Below are 16,864 nucleotides of genomic sequence, written 5' to 3' on the forward strand. Positions count from 1 at the left end.
AACTCTTGGTTTCAGCTCAGATCATCATCTCACGGTTTGTGAGCTCAAGCCTCACGCTGGGCTCTAGGCTGACAGGACAGAGTCTGCTTGAGAGTCTGTCTCTCCCTCTCTCTCCCAAAATAAGTAAATAAACTTTAAAAATAAAATAAAACTTATTTATTTACAAGTAAGTAATCTCTACACCCAACATGGGGCTCAAACTCATGACCCCTCAAGATCAAGAGTCACATGCTTCTCTGACTAAGCAGGCCAGGTGCCCCAACATCAATTTCTTAATATCATTCCGTACCAGTCAGTATTTTAATTTCCAGTTGTTTCATCATTTTGATTTGTTGGAATCAGGGCCCATACAACATGCAATTGCTTGTTATACTGCATAAGTTTCTTAATCTGTAGGATCTCTTTTCATCTACTTTATCCTTTTTTTCTTCGAAATTTATTTGTTAAGGAAAACCAAGTTGTGTTTCCTACAAATCTTACCAGAATTTGGATTTTGCAAATTACATCCCATAGTGTTGTGTGACATGTTCCTCTGTCCTTCATTTTGCTTGCTCACTTTTTTTTTTTAACTTATTTGAGAGAACGTGCATGTGCTCTAACACAGAAAGGGCAGAAGGAGAGAGAGAGAGTCTTAAGCAGTCTTCATGCTCAGCGTGGAGCGCAACATGGGCCTGATACCATGATCCTGGAATCATGACCTGAGCCAAAATCAAGAGTTGGACACTCAACTGACTAAGCCACCCAGGCACCCCCAAGACTCACTACTATTTTTAAAATGGTGATTCTGCTCAAATTAATGTACATATTTGATGACATTCCAATAAAAATTCTGATTTCTTTCTTTCTCCCTTTCTTTCTTTCTTTCTTTCTTTCTTTCTTTCTTTCTTTCTTTTTTTATGGTTGTGAAAAAACTGACCCTAAAATTTATAGTGAAGAATAAATGGCCAGAAAGAGTCAAGACAACTTTGGAAAGGTAGAAGGGATAGGGACACTCTCCTTAACAGATATCAGTAGTTACTCTAAATTTGAAACATTTGAAACATTGTCATAGTGGTTCAGGGGAATCCAGCTAGACCAATTGAATAGAATAAAGAGGGGGTTCGAATAAGACAAGAGTTGACATTACAAATCAAAGAGAAAGGGTGGAGCGTTCAATAAATAAAACTGTTGTTCTGCAAGGAAAAAGAAGTTGATCCTTACCTTAAACCATATACAAACCTAGACGTGAAAAGGCAAAGCTATAAAACTATTAGGAGAAAAACATAGGGGACTATAAAAGACACTAAACGTGCAAAGATAAGCCACAGACAGGAGAAAACATCTTCAATTTACTTTGTGTTTTTTTGGAGGATTAGCATTCAAAATTTAAAAACAAAGAAACTCCTATTAATGAATAAGGGAAAGATGAGCAACCAAACAGTAAACAAGCAAAGTACATATAAGGCAGTTCACAGCATATTAAACTCCAGACAACTAATAAGTGTATAAAAATGCTCACCCTCATCAGTAATTAAGGAACTGCATATGAAAATTATAATGAGACCCCATTTCATCCCTGAAGACCAGGGAGGAAATGGTTAAGTCTGGTAAATTGTCAATGTGAACAAAGCTGTGGGGGTATGGATCACAGCACCACGCGCAGGGCATGTAAATTGATGAAATCATTTTTGGAAAGCAAATTGCAAATTCCCACTAGAGTTGAAGACAGGTATTCCTTATGCGCCATACACCTGTCACATGCCCCTCCAGCTGCCACGCTTCAGCATTCTCTACCCAGCCCTATGCCTCCCAGGGGCTGAGCTTAACAGGCTGCGATGCCCTTGGGCTTGGGTTCACCAGCGGGCAGCCTGGCAGGAGGTCAGAAAGAAGGAGAGAGGGGCAGCCTGGCAGGAGGTCAGAAAGAAGGAGAGAGGGGCGGCCGGCTGGATCAGTCAGAGGAGCGTGCACCTCTTGATCTTGGGGCTGTGAGTTCGAGCCCCATGGTGGGTATAGAGATCACTTAAAAATAAAATCTTCAAAGAGAGAGAGAGAGAGAGAGAGAGAAGGAGAGAGTGAGAGAGTGGTCAGGGACAGCTCCAGCCTGCTGCATCCTCTGAAGATGGCCATCTCCACGCAATTTCTTTCTTTCCTGATTCTAGCAAGCCTTCCTTTCCACATTCCTTTGTCCTCAGGGTGGTAACAGCTGATCTGCTGTCAGCCCCGGAGTTGCTGCCCCGTCCCGTATGATTTCCTTGTGACCTGTCTTTCCTCTACGAAACCCTCCCCGAGATAGTCTCTTCTACAGGTGCCATCTACTTCTACCAGAGTTCTGTCTGAAACAACCCTTAAACCCAGGAAATCTGCTTCTTGGTGATCTCCCTGGAGACACTCTTAGGTGCGGTTTCAGGTTGGGATGATGTACAAGAATTATGAATTGCAGCCCTGTCTGTAATAGGAAAGAGTAGAAGCGATCTAACTGTCCTTTAGGAGGAGAAGAGATACACATGATGTGGTTTCTTCCTGGAATGGAACGCAATGTAGAAGTTAAAAGGAATGAACCAGAAGGTCCCACCTCATGTCCGTTAGGATGGCTACTATTGAGAAAACAAAAATAAAAACCAACAGAAAATGGCAGGTGTTGACAAGGCTGTGAGAAAACTGGAACCCCTGTTGTTGCTGGGAATGTAAAATGGTGCAGCCACTATGGAAAAAACAGTCTAACGGTTCTTTAAAAAATTAAAAATAGAATTATCATATGGTCCAGCAATTCCACCTCTGGGTGTATATGCAAAAGAATTGACAGCAGCATCGCAGAGAGATATTTGTACACCCGTTGCTATGGAGTGAATGTTTGGGTCCCCTCAAAATTCCTATGGGGAATTTCCTATCAGGGAAACCCGATCCCCAGGGTGATGGTATTAGGAGGTGGGGGCGTAAGAAGTGATTAGACAGCGAGGGTGGAGCCCTCATGAGTGGGATCAGTGCCCTCACGAAAGACCCAGAGAGTTGGGGCGCCTGGTTGGCTCAGTCACTTAAGCGTCACACTCTTGATTTTGGCTCAGGTCACGATCTCACGGTCTGGGAGACTGAGCCCAATGTCGGGCTCTGTGCTGATAGCCTGGAGCCTGCTTGGGATTCTCTCTCCCTCTCTCTCTGCCCCTTCCCTGCCTGCACTCTCTCTCTCTCTCAAAATAAATAAATAAACTTTTAAAAAATACTAAAAAAAAAAAAAAAAAAAAGACCCAGAGAGCTCCCTGACCCCTTCCACCAGGTGCACGCTGAGAAGACATCATCCAGGAGCCAAGGAGGACGTCCTCACAAGACATTAAGTTTGCCGGCACCTCGCTCTTGGAACTTCAGCCTCCAGAACTGTGAGAAATAAGTTTCTGTTGCTCATAAGCCGCCTAGTCTGTGGTATTTTGTTAGACCAGCCTGAACGGACTGAGATAGAGCAGGGCCTCTACGACATATTTGCACACCCGCACTCACAGCGGCATGATTCACAACAGGCAAAAGGTGAAGCAACCCCAGTGTCCACCGATGGGCGAATGGTGGTGTGGGCGTACAATGGAATATTATTCAGCCTTAAAAGGGAAGGAAACTCTGGGGGCGCCTGGGTGGCTCAGTCAGCATCCGACTCTTAATTTTGGCTCAGGTTGTGATCTCATGGTGGTGGGATCGAGCCCCACATCGGAGCCTGCTTGGGAATCTCTCTCTCCCTCTCTCCACCCAGGGAATGGGGAGTGACTGTGTAATGAGTAGTTTCAGTTTGGCGGGGGGGGGGGGGGATGAGAAAGTTCTGGAGCTAGGTGGTGATGATGGTTGTACCACATAAAGGTTCCTGATGCCAAAGAACTAACTGTGTACTTAAAAATGGTTAAGATGGACAATCTTAGGGGAGCCTGGGTGGCTCAGTAGGTTGAGGGTCCAATTTCAGCTCAGGTCAGGATCTCACAGTTCATGAGTTCGAGCCCCGCACCAGGCTCTCTGCTGTCAGCACAGAGCCCGCTTTGGATCCTCTAGTCCCCCCTCTCTCTGCCCCTCCCCCAGTCTCTCAAAATAAATGAATTTAAAAAATGGTCAATTTTATGTTATATATATTTTACCACAATTGTTAAAAAACCAAATGTTGAGTGCAAACATGAGATTTCCAAAAGGAACCCTACAATATGCCATTTATGTAAAATATCTCAATATTCAAAACAAATTTTACTGATGGTTGTGCGCATAGGTCCTATTAAATGAACCATACAAATTTGTCACGGGAGGAGTGAAAACGGTCAAGTATGGCAATTTCAGATAGTTCACACCTAATAAAAATACACGTCTTGCATGGTAACCCCAGGAGAGGGGTAGCTTTGGGAGAGGGCCAGGGGAGGGTGGCTTTAGCTCTCTGTCTGACATGTTATTTTTATTTTTTTTTTATTAAAAAAATTTTTTTTAACGTTTATTTTTATTTTGGGGACAGAGAGAGACAGAGCATGAACGGGGGAGGGGCAGAGAGAGAGGGAGACACAGAATCGGAAGCAGGCTCCAGGCTCTGAGCCATCAGCCCAGAGCCCGACGCGGGGCTCGAACTCACGGACCGCGAGATCGTGACCTGAGCTGAAGTCGGACGCTTAACCGACTGAGCCACCCAGGCGCCCCTGACATGTTATTTTTAAAATGAATAAATAAAGATCTGAAGCCAACGTGGCAAAATGTTAGCATTGCCGACCTCAATCATGTAGATATAAACATTTATTTATTATTTTCTATAACTTGTTTGAAATTTTTTTATGAGTAAAAATAAAAGCAGTGAATGGAAGCAGCAGCAAGTCAGGTCAGTGTGGACAACTGGGTCAAGCAGCTTGGCTGGGAATGGAAGAGATAGGGAGTCCCTGTAGTGGGGAAGGGGACAGGGGAGCGGAGATCAAAGGTTCAGAACAGGAGAGCCAGGAAGCTGTGTGAAATCCCACAGAAAACAGGCAGGGCCGTTCCCAGGATTGGGAGCCCGTGAGGACCAGCTGGTGTGGGGAGAAGGTTGTGCCCACCAAATGTGAGGTGTCCACCGGGGTCTGAGGCAGGAGGCAGCTTGAGCCAGTGGGGAGGTCTCTCCCTCCTCAATTTCCTCTTTTCTGTTCCATCTGTGGATGTTGGTCCCTGTTTTCTGCCTGCTGGTTCAGCCCTCAGCCCCCAGGTAGGAAATGCCAGTCACATCACTGCCCCCCCCCCCATCCCTGACCCTTCCTCTTGGCACCGCAAAGCAGATACCTTTGTGTTCTCCCAGCTGGACCCCTGCCTTCTTTCCTTCTCCTGGGGGTGCCTCCCTCCCTCCATCGTTCCTGGTCCGTCTTCCTTCCTTCCAAGTCAACACGTTAAAATCCAGCCGGACTGACATACAATTCCCAGGCCATACAGTTCGCCCATTCTGAGTGCAGGTTTCCATGGTTCTTAGTATGTTCAGAGTGGGGCGACCACCATCACCATCAAGTTTAAAACATTTTCATCACACCAAACAGAAACCCCATGACCTCTGGCTGCCATTCACCACCTCCTCCTCTTCCCAGCAGCCACCGATGCACTTTCCGTCTCTGCATTTGCCTTGTTCTGGACGTTTTATACAAACGGAATCAGACAATACGTGGTCTTTGATGACTGTCTTCTTTCACCGAGCGTAATATTTTCCAGGGACATCCATGCCGTGGTATGTATCTGTGCCTCATTCCTTTCATGACTGAATAATATGCCACTGTGTGGACTAACACGTTATGTTGATCCACTCATCAGTTGATGGATTCAAAGGAACTCTTCTCCAGAAATCTTCCCTCGTTCTAGTTTTAGCCCCTCCCCACCTTGTTCTTTCAGCCCTTAAGCATTCTGGAAACAGGGATTCCATGGTCGTTTGGTCTCAAACCGGAGAGGGTGAGTTTGGTGGAAAGAGCAGGCAGCTTTCGGTTTGCAAACCAGTTGAGCCCCTTTGTGGCTGGGTGACCGGCCCTCCGCTGGGCCTTATTTCTTCGCCTCTAAAACGAGGACAAGGTATAGACCCTTCCAGGATTGTGGGAAGTGCCGACCTGAGTGCAGTGTGGGGCCGAGTGGTTGGCATACAGAAGGCACTTAACAGCGTTGTGTCCCTTTCATCTGCATTGACCTTGATCCCAGCTAAGAGTGTGCAGGCAGGAACCATACTTCCTTCCTTGCTATTCCCCCATCGATGTCTGAGCACAGTGTTCTTGGACCAGAGTCAGACCAAGGGGAGAAGAAATAGAAAGGAAAGAAAAAAACAAGTATCAGGAAATACCAGAGGAACTGATCAAAATTATACAAGTGAACTAGAAAAATGGGCAGCAGAACAGGTACGTTTTAGGGTTGAGCAGGGTGAGGCAAAAAGAGAGGAGGGGGTGCAGTTTGAAGACTTATGTTTCAGGCCTGGCCCTGACATGTCGTGGTCATTTACCCGAGTCGTCAGGACTGGGGGCCCTCAATTTCCCTCTCTGTAAAATAGGGCATGACCCATGCCATGGCTGCCCACTGGTGGGGCGACCGCACAAGCTCACGTGCTCACTATCATGTAAACCATTTACCGAGGGATTCAGAGGGCTGGGTGGTGTCCCGACTGACCCAAGGCAGGCCCTGGCTGAGGCCTCGTGGTAACCTGACACATTATGCCCTCCATGGAGTGGCCCGGACTGCCTCAGGTCAAGCCCATCCTTTTCAGTGGCCTGGAGGCCTCTAGGACTCAGAGGAACCTGACAGCGCTCATTCATTCATTTGTTCATTGGTTCATCCAATTTTACAAACCTCCTTCTTGCAGGGCACTGTACTATGACTAACACATGGCCCTTGCCCTCAGGGGACCCACAGACTTGTGGGAAGAGGGACGCTCATGGCACATTCAGATACAGGATGCTGAAGCCCTGTGTTACCTTATGACTTGATACATTTCCTGCCTTACTGTGCAAACTGACTTCTTGAATACTTGCTTATGATTTTCAGGGCTTGCTATTTGGTCTCCTTGAATATATAGGAACTTCTTTATTCTTTTTTTTTTTTAATTTTTTTTTCAAAACATTTATTTATTTTTGGGACAGAGAGAGACAGAGCATGAACGGGGGAGGGGCAGAGAGAGAGGGAGACACAGAATCGGAAACAGGCTCCAGGCTCTGAGCCATCAGCCCAGAGCCTGACGCGGGGCTTGAACTCACGGGCCGCGAGATCGTGACCTGGCTGAAGTCGCACGCTTAACCGACTGCGCCACCCAGGCGCCCCGGAACTTCTTTATTCTTTACCCAAGAGATTAGCACAGTGGCAATGCCCTGAGGAGACTCCCAAGGGATATTTGATGGAAATAAAAACATGAATGGATGAAAAAAAAAAAGACAGTATGCCCAGAAATGTATTGGGAGCCCTCAAGTGGGCTAGGAGGGCTTCCTAAGGGAGGTGACATTTGAAGAGGGTCCTGGAGGATGAGTTGGAGTTTGCCAGCATACATATTCTCAGCACAGGGAACGGCGTTTGCAAGAGTATGAAAAGGCCTGAGTTACGGAACTTCCTAGTGGACGAGTGGGTACGAGGGAGTGGGTGATGGGGGCGAGGGATGGAAAGTGGAACGGACAATTGTGCGGGGGAGAGGTGAGGGTAGCTCAAAATTTTGAACAATACAAGCAAAGAAAAGAAGAAAGATCACTCAGTCTTGACACTTGAGAACAATCCTTTCGGTGTATACACATGTATATATACCGTATTCCAAACAACTATGCATGCTTTGGTCTGCTTTACAGACCACATAGGTACAGTCTTTCTTTTCGGCTCTGTGTGTAGGAGCTATTTGCTTTAAACAGAGTTCTTTCCCCCTTTTCCCCCGAAGTTAGCTCCGGTGCTGCGTGGGTTGAAGTGTGGAGCGCAAGGGACACTTAGGTGCGATGCAGGACGACTCTGGGGCAGCGGGATGGGGAGGAGCAGGTAAAGGACGTGGGGAGAACGGCTGCGTGGAGAGGGAGGGAGGAGTCTGCGCTGACTCACAGGTTTCCTGGTTAGGAACCCGGGCTGCTGGTGATCCCTTTCAGATAAGGACTTGGGGATGAAGCTCGGGCAAGTTTTGAGGAGCAGATAAGGCACCGATGTGATCACCTTAGCGTTCTGTGGAACCGTCCGGCAGGGAGTGGCCCCCCGGGCCGGTGTCCCCGGGACCGCACACCTTTCCCGAGCCCCTGCGGGGTGCCAGGTGGTGGGCGGGGCGGGGGCGCTCCCCAGACGCCGAGGCCCCAAGCCCTGATGCAAGAGGCGTCCAGGCCTGAGAGCAGGCGGAGCGCGCCCCAGCCCGGGAGGCAGCGCTCACTGCCTCCGGGGCAGAGGAGGGTGTCGCACCTGGGAGCCCCGTCGCATCAGGGAGTCTCGCATCCCCCTCACTTCACTTGGCGGGAGAGGGTTCGAGTCCCGACCCTGCCACTTCCTGCCTCAGTTTCCCCGTCTGCACACACTCGCGGGCGGTCTGTAACCTGCAGGGACTCCGACGCATCGCTGGCATCCGGCGAGGGGAAGTATTCAGGCCTGGTCACTGGGGGAGAGTCGCGGGCAGGAGCCGGGACCGGGCAGAGTCGCCCGGCGGGACGGGCGGGCCCGGCCCGGCGCCGACTCCACATCCAGGGTCCCGGCTCGCGGCCAGGCCGCAGCCCAGGCCCTCGCCGCCCAGTGGCAAACAGAACAAAAGTGGCGGCCGCGCCGGGCGCCGGGAGTCCCACAGGCGCAGCAGCTCCGCCGCCCGGGCAGCCTCGCAGCCCCACGCACGCCGGCCGCGCCTTCGGCCCCTTCCGCCCGAGCGCGCTCGGCTCTTTCCGCCGCGGACGGCGCAGGTGGAGGGGGCGGGGCGGGGGCCGTGCGTGGTGACGCCGCGGGGGGGTGACGCACCGGCGTGCCCCGCCCCCTCCCCCTCCCCGTTCAGGCTCTGGAAAGAGAAGAAAAAAAACTTTCTTTTTTTTTTAATTGAGGAATCAACAGCCGCCATCTTGTCGCGGACCCGACCGGGGCTTCGAGCGCGATCTACTCGGCCCCGCCGGTCCCGGGCCCCACAACCGCCCGCGCACCCCGCTCCGCCCGGCCGGCCCGCTCCGCCCGGCCCTCGGCGCCCGCTCCGGCGGCCCCGCTCGCTTCTCGGCTCGGCCTCCCGGAGCCGCGGCGGCGGCGGCGGCGGCGGCGGCGGCAGCGGCGGCGGCGGCGGCGGAACGGGGGGTGGGGGGGCCGCGGCGGCGGCGGCGGCGGCGGCCCCGCTTCGCGCATTGTTTTTCCTCACGGCGGCGGCGGCGGCGGCGGGCCGCGGGCGGGGAGCGGAGCCCGGAGCCCCCCGGTCGTCGGGCCGCGAGCGAATTAATTAAGTGGGGCGCGGGGGGGGGGGGAGCGAGGCGGCGGCGCGGCGGCGGCGGTGGCGGCACCATGTTCCCGGGGACTGCCTGAGCCGCCCGGCCGGGCGCCGTCGCTGCCAGCCGGGCCCGGGGGGGCGGCCGGGCCGCCGGGGCGCCCCCGCCGCGGAGTGTCGCGCTCGGGAGGCGGGCAGGGGATGAGGGGGCCGCGGCCGGCGGCGGCGGCGGCGGCGGCGGCGGCCGGGGGCGGGCGGTGAGCGCTGCGGGGCGCTGTTGCTGTGGCTGAGATTTGGCCGCCGCCTCCCCCACCCGGCCTGCGCCCTCCCTCTCCCTCGGCGCTCGCTCGCGGCTCGCGGCTCGCGCTCGCTCCTCTCCCCTCGCAGCCGGCCGGGGCCGGCGCCCACCCCCCTGCCCGGGAGCCCTTGCCGGCCCGGCCGCCCGCGCTCGGGGCTGTTTCCGCGAGCAGGTGAAAATGGCCGAGAACTTGCTGGACGGACCGCCCAACCCCAAACGAGCCAAACTCAGCTCGCCCGGCTTCTCGGCGAATGACAGCACAGGTGAGGGGGGGGGGGGCCGGACGGGGGGCGGGGACCCCACCCGCAGGTGAGCGGCCGGGAGACCCTCCCGGAGGCGCAGGCGGGCGCGGCCGCCTCCCGGGACCCCGGCGGGCCGGCCGAGGGGGAAGTTTGTCGCCGGACTGCGCCGGGGCCCGAGCGGGCCGGCCCTGTCCCGGCGCTCCCGGCCGGCCCGGAGTTGGGGAGGCCCCCCGCGCGCCGAAAGCGAGCGGTACTTGGGCGGAGGAAAAGTAAAGTGGAGCGTGCTGGTGGTCTTCGTGGGGATTCCACGCGCCTCGCCGTGCCGCCGTGCGTCGGCTCACGCGGGGCTGCCTGGAGGGATGACAGCAAGAGGGTACGTTTCTTGGTTAGGGAAGGAAAAAGTGCAACGCAGGGGGGGCACCCAAAGTGTTTTCTGAGCTAGTAGCACAGTGCGCAGCGCTGTCGTAGCAGCAGCCAGCCCGGGAGTTACGACTTAGAAGTTTCTTGGAATGTGCTCCTTGGGAAGACATTGTTTAGCAGTTACCTTGAAAACTCTCGTTGTTTGATCGTGTAAGTCGTCACGTTTCCCCCACCCCGAACATCGGTAGCGGGACGTCCTCAAAGTTGCTGTGGTGTGTTTAATTTCAGAGGTATAACCTGAAAAGAAAGTTAAATAGCAGATCGTCTTGGGCTGCAATCTCCACTTGAGCCCGTGTGGCTTTTACAGTGTAGATGTATAAAAAATTCTGTTAAGGAATGTCGGAATTGCAGTTTTTCCAGAAAAAAATTTTTTTGGCAGGAGGTTCAATAAAACATTCCTTGCAACAGCATCCCTGAAAACTTTCTGAGGTAATCCCATCAGTTGCCCAAGAGAAGTATTTTAATTTCTCTTCATTTAACAATTCTGGGCTCTTCTGGGATGGTTCATGGTAGCGTTATGATCGAGTTGGATTTCCTCTTTCAGAGCCTCTCCTTTGCAGTAAAAACTTGTGCGCCGCTGCGAACAATTCTGTCTCCAGTGCAGCCTGCATTTCTCCAGTAGGGTCTCGCAGTAGCAGCATCTGAAAATCAGTTTATAATGAATGGATCCAAATTGAATTATATTGCTGCAGCAATGCCTTCGGTTTTGCCGTAGACACAGCTGCTCCGCTTGTGCAAACATTTCTGTGGCCACCGGCATCTTTCTGCTAATGGTCTAAAAAGTCTCTTCTGTTGAAACAAAACTTGAATTTTGTGGCTTCAGTTTTAGTACAGTTCCTAGAATATTACTGTAGGAGTGAGAGTAATGATTTAAAAAAAAAAAAATCTGCCGTAAGGAGATTCTTGCCTAGTTTAAATGAAATTTCTTAAATGATGGAGCTGGCAGGGGGAGTAGATAAGTTTCTTGGGACCGGAAAGTCACTAATAATACTTTTTTATTAATTGGTAAAGAGTTGACAAAGAGTTACTTTGTCACATCAACTTCTCTGAAGTAAGACATGTGGAAACAACCTTTTACTGCAGAACAGATTTTGCTTTTTTAATCTTGCTATGTTTTAGTGAAAAGTCTTTAACTGTATGAAAGATAGATTATGCCAGGCAAGTTCAGCTTTGAAGCTTGCCTTCTGAAACTGGTAACTTTTTGAATGGCTTTGCAGTTTTCCTATTGTTGAATGAGGTTATTGCAGATTTTGTTTTTTATGGAGGGATAAATTACTAACAAGACTTCACAGAAAGGCTTGTCCAACTGTATGCATTTAGCGGTTTCCAAGATGGAACCCAAAGAATGGCCTTTTTGGCTAGTTCTGCTCTCGGATGGTCACCTACTTGCTTGATGTGTTGCTAATCACAAAGTTTATCGGGAAGGATTTTTCCCTCTAGGCCGCTTCCCCGCCCCCCCTTCCTTTCCAGTTTTGATCCTCCTAAGGCACGAGGGCTTGCTGTTTTCCAAATGTGGAATAAAAAAAGTTTTTGATAGCTCTAATGTAAATCATTTAAGAATAAAGTTCATAATCATACTTGATGTCGAGTCCCCTTGGTCATACATTCATCACGTCACATTATCGTGCAAGAGTCTGTTAGCATGGGGCCAAGGAAGGGATCATCACCGAGTACATTAAACGAGGTACAGCCTTGTCTCCCATAACTACTAGTCTGAGACAGACATCTTAAGGATATATATTAAGCAAATAAAGGACCAAAGGAATTTCATTATGTACCATCAAAGGAGTAAAGGCATTGGGTTAGATGGGACAGTAGGAAGAGACTCAGCCTCATCTTAGTGATGGGATGTGTTTTTGAGGTTCCCAGGAGAAAGTTGGGCCAGGCGGAGCAAGGTGTGTTTCCTGTGTCTGCGTAAAATGTGAGTGAGGGGAGCTCTGTGCTTGGGGGGCACTGAGGGGTTAGGAGCAGCAGCAGGAGGCGGCCTCGGTGGCATGAGAGTGATTTGGACTGCCACGATGCGGTATGTGTCTGTGGGGTCCGGCCTGGGGAGCTTACCGGCCAGGTGCTCCCTGCAGGGCGCTTGCAGTCTAGCGGGGAGGACGTGGGGGTGCGTAAAACATGCCAGTGAGGTAAGGTGGCATCTCTGTTCAATGTCGTTGCCTCTGATGACAGGTAGGAGGGGTCTCTGAAGGCTGAGGAGGTCAGGGAAGGCTCCTGCGGAGGGTATGCCGAGGTGATATGGGACTGGAGACGGTGCCCTAAAGGAAGGTAGCAAGTGGAAGAAGGAAAAATAGTGCTGCTGGCCTCCCCCAAACCTCAGCGCTGGAGCAGCACTGGGTTTAATGTTATGAGATGTTGTGGCATTTTCCTGTTTGACGCTGATGCCTTCAACGCTTTCGCACAAATATAGTCTTCCTTTACTTGGCGCCCATCGTTAAGAGGTAGGTCTGTGTGTTTCCAGTGTGTAGTTAGCTGGGTGTTTTGGAAACGTCTTTATTTAATACGTCCTGATTAGAACAGCATATTAGTGTGTTTCAACAGCAGGGATTCGTGATTTAACAGTGAAGGAGAAATAGATATCCAGGCAAGCAGTAGACTTTTTTTTTTTTTTTTTTTGTCAGCTTTATTGAAGCCAGATTTACACACGACAAATAGCCTAGTTAGTTCAAAGTTTTTTAAGTCTGTCTTTGGAAAATTGAACACAGATCTGTTTCATCCTGTGCTGTTGAAGTGTTCCTAAGGAGTTGTATTACACTTTATGATGTGAATCCCTTTAAATGCAACAGGAAATCGTATTTAAAAAAAGTTTGGGGTAAATACAGTCACCAACCAAAGTACCTTGTACAACAAAATGATGATCTTTCATGTATGTGTAGTGCTTTGCTTCCAGTGTCCTTCTTCCCCCACCTCACCATGGTCCTCGCCGCATCCCGTGAGGCAGGACGGGAAGATGCTCTTCCTGCCGCTTCTGGGTAAGGAACCAGACCTGAGCGAGGTGATCTGCCCAAGCAACAACACAAAGGGCGAAACCAGGACCAACCTGGCTGATTTCAAGTGCACAGTTGTGTCCATTCATTTTGTACATCTGCATCCATAAACATGACATTCGCTCGATTGTGGATTCAGGAGTTTGTGGTACGTGGCAGGATTGAGTAGCGCAACTCCAGCAGATGCGGTGAATCTTTGGGGGAAGGCCGTCACCAGCTCTTGGAGGGGGAGGTGGCGCAGGGTGTGTTCTTCCCACCAGGGTAGCCGGGCAGGTGCTCCCTCTCCCCTCTGGTTGAGTTCTGGCTAAATAGGAAGCGTAAGCTTTTGTGGAGGCTTCGACTTTGCTTATTTGTACACATGTTAGAAAAGTAGGGGCTTTTGGATAACCGAGGGGCCAGAACGGTGCACCGTCGGAGTTGCTCAGGGATGATGACGGGTAAGTACATCATAAGCACGATGACAGGGGTGCCTCCCAGTACAGCCCACTGGGACAGCGGAGAATCACTCCTGCTTGACATTTGAGCGTGAGCCTCCAACTCTTAAACCTCATGGAAACAAGGGACAGAGACTTGTACAGGGATGGAGGCTCCGTTGGAGGCTATTTTTACAACTTCTAACTTGTACCACTGTGGCCATGTGACAGTATGTGATCACTGGGGGGCTGTGTAAGTGCTGACTTTGTATTTTTACTTTGTGTGTTTGAGAACTAAAGAGTTAAAAACGATTTTGCCAAAGTATGCCTTTCCTGGTTAGGATGAAATGTACCTTATTGTGAGCTGTTCAAGATTAGCAGAACTTGCTTTAAGCCACTTTGGTTCTTGGATGACAGTGGGGACACCACCTCTTTGATCTTCCGTCGAAGCCAGCGTTTCGAGTATATTCCAAGAAACTAGAAGGCATGCAGAGAAGTGTTTCTCTAAAAAGGTTTTGTGCTCATAAGAGACCCGGAATAGCTGAGGAGCTTTACTGCAGACCTTTCCAGAGCCTTAGCTGCTGCCGGGCTCTGAGTCTTGGAGAGCGGGTCTGTAGTTTGCACGGTTCCGAAGCCTTTCTTACGGAATACAGGGATCGACAGACACTGTGTAAAGGGCCAGAGGTCATATTTTTGGCTTTGCATGACATATGGTCTCTGTGATAACTACTCAACACTACCATTTCAGCATGAAAACCGCCCCGGACAGTACGTACACATGTGGATGTGGCTTTGTGCCAGTAAAACTAGTGACTTTTGTTAGTGCCAGGGATTTGGCCCTTGGGGTCACAGTGTGGGACACTGATGGAATGCGGGATTAATGCTCTGAAGATCCTCGATTTTCTCTTCTGAAAAGTGGGTGTGCCCTGTAGTCCTGGCTAACTGAAAGTGCTCCTGTCATTGGACCAGCAGCCTGTTTGTCAACGGATCTGGAAGTCACAGTAGCCACATGCATGCATCCTTGCAGGCTCACGAGCAGGCAGATCTGTTGTGTAACACGCTCAGGATATAGGAGAGAATTCTGTAGTCAAGACTGTTTTTCTTTGTTTCCATCTTTAATTATTTATATATATATGTATATATATATACACACACATATATATACATGTATACACACATACATATATATACATGTGTATACATGTATATACATATATATATACATGTGTATACGTGTATATACATATATATACATGTACATGATATGTATATACATGTACATGATATGTGTGTACATATATACACATGTATATGATATATACATGTATATATGTGTGTATATATTTTTTAGTTTTTTAACATTTTTCAGAGAGAGAGTACAAGCAGGGGAGGGGCAGAGAGAGAGAGGGAGGTACAGAATCTGAAGCAGACTCCAGTCTCTTAACTGTCAGCACAAAACCTGATGCAGGGGCTTGAACCCATGGACCACATGATCATGACCTCAGCTGAAGTCGGACACTTGACCGACTGAGCCACCCAGGCGCCCGTTTGTGTGTGTGTGCGTGTATGCATGTATATGTGTATATATGTACATATATATGTATATATATATAATTTTTAAAAATGTTTTATTTAGTTTTGGAGAGAGCATGAGGTCGGGGAGAGGTGGGGGATGGGGGGGACAGAGGATGCAAAGCAGGCTCTGTGCTGAAGGCTGACAGCAAACCCGACGCGGGGCTTAAACTCACGAACCATGAGATCATGACCTGAGCCAAAGTTGGATGCTCAACCCACTGAGCCACCCAGGAGCCCCCAATTATATATATATTTTTAATAGAAACAGGAGGACCAAGAAATTTTAAAATTGCAAAAATTTAGGCGGTGTGATGTGTTTTGAAAATTCTTAACTCGTTTGAAGCCTATTTTGAGCAGCAAATGAATATGTGATTGTGTTTCTTTACTGTGTATGTAACAACAGTTGAGTCGGTGGTACCACTAGGTAGTAGCAGTATACGAAGGATTCTGATCGATGGCTCTGAGTAGCTTAGAACTGTCAGCAAAATAAGACTTGGAGGCAAAACTCGAGAAAAGAATACAAAATGCTATCAACTGCCAAAATACATGAGTCCGGGCAATCTGAAGAGGGCTTTATGTGTTCATCTGTTCTTCGCTGAACGCCGCTGTGTGCAGAAGCCCATGGCTGGATGTCTAGATGGGGGGGCACCTGAGCCACATCCTGGGGACCGGTAAGGAGCTTGGCCAAGGGAAGCACACACCAGGAGTAGCCTGGTGGGCCCTCCGCTCGCATAGTCTGGTGCCTCCCGGGCCTCCCCTACGGAGCCAGAGCGGAGAACCGGGCCGCTGGGGAAGCCCGCCGGTGTCCTTGCCTTCTGTCATGTTGGGAAAAGCTCTTTGGCCACTCGGAGCAGTTTTGTCTCCGTGAGTGTCATCGTGCATGGCCTCTGGGTATGATCCGCGGCCCGTGGCGCTCACTGAAGTCCTCTGGTTGTCCCAGACGGCCTCTTGTAAGCTCTCAAACTCTGGGCCATGCGCTCTGGTTTTCAGCATGTGTGCCTGCTGTTCCCCAGCCCGTGCTCAGGCCTTTGCGCCTGGGTGGGGGGGGGCATCCCGCCTTAGAAATGCCATCCCACGCTTGCTGGGCGGGCTCCTCAGGGCTGGCGTGGTCATCTGTGGCCTGCCTTGACTGGGGAAGGGACGCCACCCTTGCCCAGCTCAGTCTTAAACTTGGCTTTTGGGAATATTCTCATATCGCAGCACATCACTGACAGGGAAATCTAAGCCCTTGGGGCGGTCAGTGCCCTTTGAGGGGCTTTTGCCGTCGACTTGCCGTGGGGGCTGGGGTCTGCTGTCGGGAGCGCCTGACCGTGCCGGCGTGCGGGCCCGTGGGAGCGGAGCAGAGGTTGCCCAGCTCGGCTTGGACTTGACCAGCCACGAGTCTCTTCAGACACGGGAGCTGGCGCACGGAAGGCACTCACCGAAGCGGAGGCGGCTCATTTTCCCCCAGGATTTTAGACAGTATAAGGGGTGACTGTTGCTGCCTCTGAAGAACTGCCTTCAGGGTGTGTCCGGTTCTAAATTGGGGAAGCAGGGCTGTCTCTGAGCTCTGTGTCTAAAAGTTGGATTCCTTTTTTTTTAAACCTTCCCATTGGACAGACAGGAATTTCATC

General features: G+C 50.6%; 1 protein-coding gene across 2 annotated transcripts in view; it reads left to right on the forward strand.

The window, feature by feature from the left end:
• The first annotated feature begins 9,550 nt into the window (after positions 1-9,550).
• The window catches only part of CREBBP (CREB binding protein), a 126,814-nt gene continuing 119,500 nt past the window's right edge, over positions 9,551-16,864 (forward strand). For both annotated transcript variants that reach the window (XM_047837595.1, XM_047837598.1), the window contains exon 1: positions 9,551-9,874. In XM_047837595.1, coding sequence (XP_047693551.1) covers positions 9,790-9,874 — 85 coding nt within the window. In that variant the 5' untranslated portion in view covers positions 9,551-9,789. The remainder of the gene's footprint in view (positions 9,875-16,864) is intronic.

This window comes from Prionailurus viverrinus, chromosome E3 (genome assembly GCF_022837055.1).
Source record: "Prionailurus viverrinus isolate Anna chromosome E3, UM_Priviv_1.0, whole genome shotgun sequence".
In the NCBI taxonomy this organism is placed as follows: domain Eukaryota; kingdom Metazoa; phylum Chordata; class Mammalia; order Carnivora; family Felidae; genus Prionailurus; species Prionailurus viverrinus.